A 7,134-nucleotide genomic window follows, 5' to 3' on the forward strand; every position below is an offset into this window, starting at 1 on the left:
TTTAGTGTACTAATACTTGAAGATAGTTGTATAACATTGTGTTTAAGCTCAGTTTTAAGACAGGGTTTACAGTGTGTGTGTGTGTGTCCATCTGTGTCCATCAGAAGGTCTGTTCCTTCTTTCTGCCATGTTGGCCCCAGGGACAGAAGAGGTGGTGAGCATCTTTACCTGCTGAGCCATCTCACTCGTGCAATATAGTTTGAAAACTTAATTTATAACAGCAAAACACACCCTCCTTTACATGTATGGTTTATTTAAATGTATGCATGATCCTTTGTGTGATTTTTGGCTTCCGAATAAGGCAGCCATTACAGATCAAGAGTAGGTTTATTTACTTTTGCGCGGCTCTCTTGACTCATCTGCTCCTTCTCCTCAGTCTTTTCCACTTCAATTCACATTTCACAAAGACTTTCTCCTGGGTGGGGTGAAGCTGGAGATCATCCACATTTTCAGGGCAAAATGTCATTCTGAATAGAAACAAAGAAACACACACGGTGTGATGTTTCAGATGGGGCTAATGGGCATGGTTCATCTTTTATCAGATATTAGACCAGTGGTGTATAATACATGCGATACGATGTTTTTACACTAGATTCTTAGGTTTGAGTATATTTTTATGATTTCAGAGGAAAAATAAAACTTGAGTCTCTGTAATCTGAGCTACCTGTCTTTGATGCTCCTGGACCGTACAATGATGGGATCGTGGCATTCAAAGTCCTCAAACTGCATCAGTAGCAGCTGGAGCTTGTTACAAATGAGGAATCTGAGGTCCTACCTAGGCCTGCTAAGACGGGACTTGCATTCTGACAAGTTTGTAGGCTCATTCAAATTGGAGAAACCTGTGGATGGAGCACTCCATTAGCAAAATTAATTTACCTTGCTTTCCTAATGGTGTTCTGGAGTCTATGCTGAAAGCTACAGCTCAAGAGTTTGGGTGTGTGTGCCCTCCATTCCCCCAGTGGCATGTGGTGCCATGTATACATATAGGAGTATTTACAACTTGGAATGCTCCACTAGTCCTTTCTGTGAGTTTTGTGTTTTCATATGTGTGCATATAGGTTTGTGTGCACATGTGGAGTCCAGAAGATAACCTCAGGCACCATTCTTCAGGCACTGGCCACCTTGTTCTTCTCAGACAGAGTCTTTCATTGGTCTGGAACTCACCAACTAGGCTAGGCTGGCTGACCAGGGAGTCCCAGGCAGCCTGTCTCCACCTCTCTAGCACCGAGGTTACAAGTTCATGCCACTACACCTAACTTTGCACATGTGGGTCCTTGTGCTTGTAAGGCAAACACATCATTGACTGAGCTGTCTCTCAAGCCTCCTCCACCCCTTTTAAGCATGTACATCCTACAACCCAGAGGATGGAACTGATGTACCTTTATTATTGATACCCAGCGTTGCAGGTCTGCTAAATTAGGCTAGAGAAAATCAGACCAATGGAGCCAAGACCAATGGAGAAAGGCACGACTTAAAACCGTGTGCCAGCAAGAAAGGGGGCAACAAGTCTGACCCAAGCAAGGCAGAGTTAGGCTAAGACGCTCACTTGCTATGGAATTTCTGACAGCCCTAGACTCCTGATTCAGGCATCTACGCTATACCTGTCCGGTCATGTGACATTAAGTGAGGTTAAGCTCACTCTGTCCCATGTCTTCTGTACTTTGGGAGCTCACTAAGCCTTTTTCCTCTTCGCCTTTCTTCTTCAGTCTCATACAGTGTGCATCGGTGTAAACAGCAGTGTGGTATTTAATACCACCACACAGGGTAAGGCAGTCAGACTGCCACAATGAATAGCCACTTATATGAGCAATTATCTCTAGCTAGGAGACTGTGGAGAGGAGCAGTGCTCAGGAAGACCGTGGGCCCAAAGGGCCCTCAAAGTTGCACAAGAAAAGCTAAGGGTGTGAGGAGGAGGAGAAGCAGTTTAATTTTCTCAGAGTGATCATGCGGAGGTCGTTTGACAGCTGCGGAGTGTGCGTTCAGCTACTGCCATGGTTTTGCATTCCAGGGAGATAAAATCTCAAGAGTGCAGTTGCATAAGGGACCAAGGCATAAATAAGTCTGCCATGGGCAGGCTCCAGGCAGTGGAAACTGAGGCAGAGGGAGCGTGCGGTTCAGAGGTGAGCAGCCTACTGTTTGCTATCTCTGCTAAGCCAAAAAAGGGAACCAGAATTTCTTGAACACAGAGGGCAGAGCTAGGAAAGTTGTTTAGAAGCACAGAAGTGCCCTGCCATGGAGAATACAAAGCTATAGGAAAGCATGGTTGCCATGGCAAAGTATGTTGAACATCTCTCTGCTCTGCTAAGTCTATAAGCATCACTGGACCACACTTCCTTTCTTCTTTTCCTACTCCTATTCCAACCCCTTCTTTCCTGCAGGAATTATGGGGCCAGGAGAGATGACACAAACATTCCTTGGGGTTCTCCTAGGTCTCTTTCAAGATACTCAATCAGATGCTCTGCATGTGGGTCCAAGAATTCTGCATATTTAATAAGTTTCCCAGTGACTCTTTGGCACCTAAGGCAGGGGTGGGGGTGGAGGAGATAAGAAAGACAGAGAGAGACAGAGAGAGACACAGAGAGACAGAGACATAGAGACACAGAGACACACAGGATGACAGAGACAACAAGAAACAAAGAGATAGAGAAACAGGAAAAGAGAAACAGACATAATACACATAAAGAAAAAGAGACACACAGAGATAGAGAGAGACAGTGAGAGACAGAGAGACACAGAGTGACAGAGACAAAATGAAACAAAGAAATTGAGAGACAGAGAGAAACATAATACACACGGAGAAAAAGAGACACTCACACAGATACCAAGAGGGAGAAGAGATCTTGGGTTTGCAGTCTCTCAGGCCCTTTTCTGACTCAACAACAATGCAGAATGTATAGCTCTCAGTAGTCCTTCCCTAGTGCCCCCTCTGCACCCTTGGCTTTGTGAAGCCTCAGACTCCAGAGGAAGTAGCTGGTGACAGCCACAACTGGGAAGAAACTGGCTGAGCAGTCAGAAGATCTTAGTGTTCATCTTTGTCTTCCACCTTAGGCTGAGCGAACAAGGGAGGGCCCCATGTGTTCCCTGCACCCATCACCAGGATGTCCTGGTCCACACTCCCTGTGACTGAAGAGAGGCCGAGGTGGGAAGCTACTTAGAACCCATAGGTACAACTCAAGGAGCTGTTACTGTCACCTTTGCTGCGTTTCTCCAGCTTTGACCCAGATGGTCTTCAGAACGAGGCCCGAGTAGTTAGGTTCTATGCCCCATAGCATGATGGTCTGCACTGTGTTCCAGACATTGGCCCACACTGCGCTGTTTTCCCACTTGAACTTGAGCACCATCAATTCGCCGATGTCTTTGTCCAGTGTAATAAGGAAGGAATAGGTTTTATTGCTGGTAATTCCTTTGCCCCTTGAAAATACAAAGGAAACCAAGTTAACCAAGTTTAGCTGTAGCACCCAAGAGCTACTGAGGCACACTCAGGGTACCTAAGTGACTTTGGTGGGCATTTTTGTTACATTTCCAAAAACCAATGTTCAATAAACAATATTGGTGATAGGTATGGCAGGCTAAAAAGGGTTTCCCCAATAATAAAATGAAGAAACCATACTATTTCCTGTATTATCACATCAGAAAGTATCTGAGATATGTTGCTGTTATGAATGAAGTTAATATCTTTTAGCATGGTGGGGTTGAGTGACAGATCTTGACAGTCTGTGGCTTAGTCACACAGATAACTCATACCACACCTTTTTCCTGAGAAAGGGCTCTCTCAGTATAAACAGAACCATCCATTAACAGGGCAGAAGAAAAATACAGGAAAGGATTTGTAGACTCACAGAAAGACTGACATGCTACTGTCAGGCTTTGTTACTGTTTTGCTTACTGGTCTCCAGAACCATACAGTATCCCTTCACTGAAAGAGAGAGGCCAGCTCAGCGGTGCCTTTTCTATAATCCAGAACAATCCCTCAGGGGAAATTATTAACAATACAGAGGTAACACTTCCTCTAGGTGAGGCAAGTTGAATGGAGAGTTCCCTGGTGTGGCTCATCTCGGCTCCTGCCAAGTGTGGTAAAGATGGTGTGGGTGTTCACACAGCCGCTGGGGCTGTGAGCACCCACCCTAAGAGTAAAGCCCTCAGTATACCCTCCCAGCAGAGCACTGCATGGTAAATATCAAGCTTAGGACACTCGACAATCTTTAGGAAGCTAAAAGCTGTCCCTAAAAGGAATGCTCAGCTCATGCCACTTCCTCAGGGGGTCTATGGGGAGGGTTGAGATACCAGAAGAAGTCATGATCATTTTCTAGCAGGGGAAACTGGGGCAGGGGGTAGTCTCTGAGTGAGGTATTGTGAGCCCACTGATGTGAGCAGGTATGTCATGGGGCAGTGGTCGTGTTGGGCTGCCTCTCCTGGCTGACTTGAGTTTGCACACTTTCGACAAGGGAAACAATTACAGTTTTGTTCCTAGGCACATCTTCCTGAACTCACTGCAAAGGTGTTCAGGAGCCTTTGTGAGGATCCCTGCCCCTCCCTCACACCTTCTCCCAACCAGGATCTTGTCTGCTTTGTACACCTGAGTGGAACCACCTCTGGCTTCTCTCTTCTCACAGGGCGATAGCCCCACTATGTTCACGGACCGTGCTTAGGGTTCCTTCCTGGAGCTGGGTGGACCTGAGGTGCAGTGTGAGACAGGATTGGGTGTGTGTCCCATTGACTAGCATGTTTGGGGCAGCCATGGTAGGATGTGCCCAATGAAAAATGGAGTCTGTTTGGAGTCTGTAAGAGAAACAAGTATGCCATCACCACAGATGGGCCACACTGGTACTTACAGGGTGATGGGGATTTTCTTTATTTCTTCTTTTGTTCCCAGCAGTGACATGGTAAAAGTAGGCTCTACTGGCTTCTCAATTTGATTGACAAACTGGATCTTGAACTGGTAATGATAAACTAGAGGTGGAGGAGGGAGGAGGGAGGAGGGAGGAGGGAGGAGGGAGGAGGGAGGCAGAGATGAGGAGGAAAAAATTAAGTAGGACTTTTTTTCCCCTTCTTCTTTTGAGGCAGGGTCTCACATAGTCCAGGCTGGCCTTGAACTGACTAGGTAGCTGAGGATGACCTTGAACTTCTGATCCTTCTGCTTTACCTCCATGAGTGCTGGGATCCCAGGCATGCTCCACCACTCCTGGCTTATTCAGTGCTAGGTATCAAATCTCAGAACTCTGCACATCCTTGGCAAGCTCTCTACCAACTAAGTGCATGTTTTAAATGAAGCAGGATCTTGTGTAACCTGACTGGACTCAGACTCATGACCTTCCTGCCTCAGTTTCTACAGCATTGGGGTTATACTATTTATATAGGAATTACAATTTTAAATTCCTATACTTTTTTTAAAATTTAAAAATGCAGAGGAAAACATTTAAATGGTTAGGCACCAAAATGTTAACAATTTTTTTTTCACCTGAGAAGTAGGACTGTGGATGTGATTAGTTTTCCTCCTTCTCTGTCTCTGTATAGCCTGAGCATTATATAGGACACATATCATATGTGTAATAGCAATGATGGTGGCTGGGGATAGCTCTGTGGCACACTTAACATCTGGGTGGTCTTGGTTTTATCCCCAGCACCACAAAAACAAGCAACAAATACTGTTTGTCAAAAGCTAGTGGGTCTGGGGACTAGGGAGATGGCTCAACCATTGAAGGGCTTGTCTCACAAGTGTGAGGCCCTGAGTTCATTCTCCACATAAGAAGCCAGGGGTAGTGAATTGCTTATAACCCCGGCTGCTGTGAGATTGGAGGCAGATACACAAGGATCCCTGGAACTCCATAGCCTGACAACTTGATGAAGTTCCAGGACAATGAGAGACCTTGTCTCAAAAAGGTAGACGGTCCCTGAGGGAGACATCCTAGGTCTTTGGACCTCATAGCACATACACACACACACACACACACACACACACACACACACACACACAGTGGCACACTGGAGGATAGAACTGAACTGTCATTCTGACTGTCTTTTTCGTTGTACATATGTTGGAGTCTTTCATACACAAGGCTATTGTCTCCTTTAGCAAATCAAAGGAGATGAACTTTTTAGGGACTGGACAATGGGGCCATTTCCCACTGCTGTGCTCTCTGTTCCTAATGACTGAATATCCATGTTCTAGATAGTTCCTAGAATCAAGCTTCTGAAGGTCCTCTGAACTCACATTCCTGTGGGAATAGGCAGGCTCTGGCTCTAGGTCTCTTGGGCCTTGGGCTATTTGTCTTGCAAGCCATCTAGTATGCAAGGTTCTGGATGGAAGACTTTTCTCTTGTCTACTTCAATACAATCAGACCCTGTACCTACCAGTGCTCAGATCCTCAGGCTGGACACCCTGACGTCACAAAAGGCTGCAGATAAAAAGAAGACCAGGGCTACTGGCTTAAGATCAAGTCCTAAACACTTGGGTGGCATCTGTAGGAAGAAGGACCATGGCTTCTCATCCCAGATGCTCCTGGGGAGGTCTTACACTGTTTGGTGGTTGCCAGGGGAACCCTGTACCAAGTAGGTGGTGCTATAGATTGAACCAAGGCAGAGAGGGAAGATCTACTTAGGCCACAAGCTGCAGGCACCAGAGGAAGGTACTGTGGGTTGTGGGCAAAACAAGAGGCCTCTTGTGCTGCTCCAAGCTGGAGGTGGATGTATTCCTAACACTCATGGAATACTCCAGAGTTACGGATTTTCAATTCAGCCTTCTATTATAGAGGTACTTGGTGTTGGCTGCATGTTCATCCCTTGATATTGGGCATGAGCGAGTAGAACTGGATATTCCAACAGATGACTTGCAGACATTATCTCATTTAACCCTCACAGCAAGTGATATTATCTCATCTAACCCTCATAGCAATTGGTACTATTATTATTTTATTTTACAGAGGAATGTGTGGTACACAGAGGTTCAGTGACTTTCTGAAGACCACACAGCTAGTGGCAAGTAGCATTACAGAGATGTAAGCCCAGACAGCCTAGCTGCAGCAGCTGAACTTTTAAATGTTTATATCCTGAGACCAATAGCTCCGTATCAATAGCTCCTCTATCAATAACTCCCCTCTCAAAAGCTCCCGTATCAATAACTCCCAAATCAGTGAC

General features: G+C 45.8%; 1 protein-coding gene across 5 annotated transcripts in view; it reads right to left on the reverse strand.

Moving 5' to 3' along the window:
- Positions 1-232: 232 nt before the first annotated feature.
- Positions 233-7,134, reverse strand: part of Lipc (lipase C, hepatic type) — a 135,999-nt gene continuing 129,097 nt past the window's right edge. For all 5 annotated transcript variants that reach the window (XM_028771394.1, XM_028771397.1, XM_028771396.1 and 2 more), the window contains 3 exons: positions 4,833-4,950; positions 3,193-3,411; positions 233-467 (listed from right to left, as the gene is read on the reverse strand). In XM_028771394.1, coding sequence (XP_028627227.1) covers positions 356-467; positions 3,193-3,411; positions 4,833-4,950 — 449 coding nt within the window. In that variant the 3' untranslated portion in view covers positions 233-355. The remainder of the gene's footprint in view (positions 468-3,192; positions 3,412-4,832; positions 4,951-7,134) is intronic.

This window comes from Grammomys surdaster, unplaced genomic scaffold (genome assembly GCF_004785775.1).
Source record: "Grammomys surdaster isolate TR1022 unplaced genomic scaffold, NIH_TR_1.0 206, whole genome shotgun sequence".
Taxonomy (NCBI): Eukaryota; Metazoa; Chordata; class Mammalia; order Rodentia; family Muridae; genus Grammomys; species Grammomys surdaster.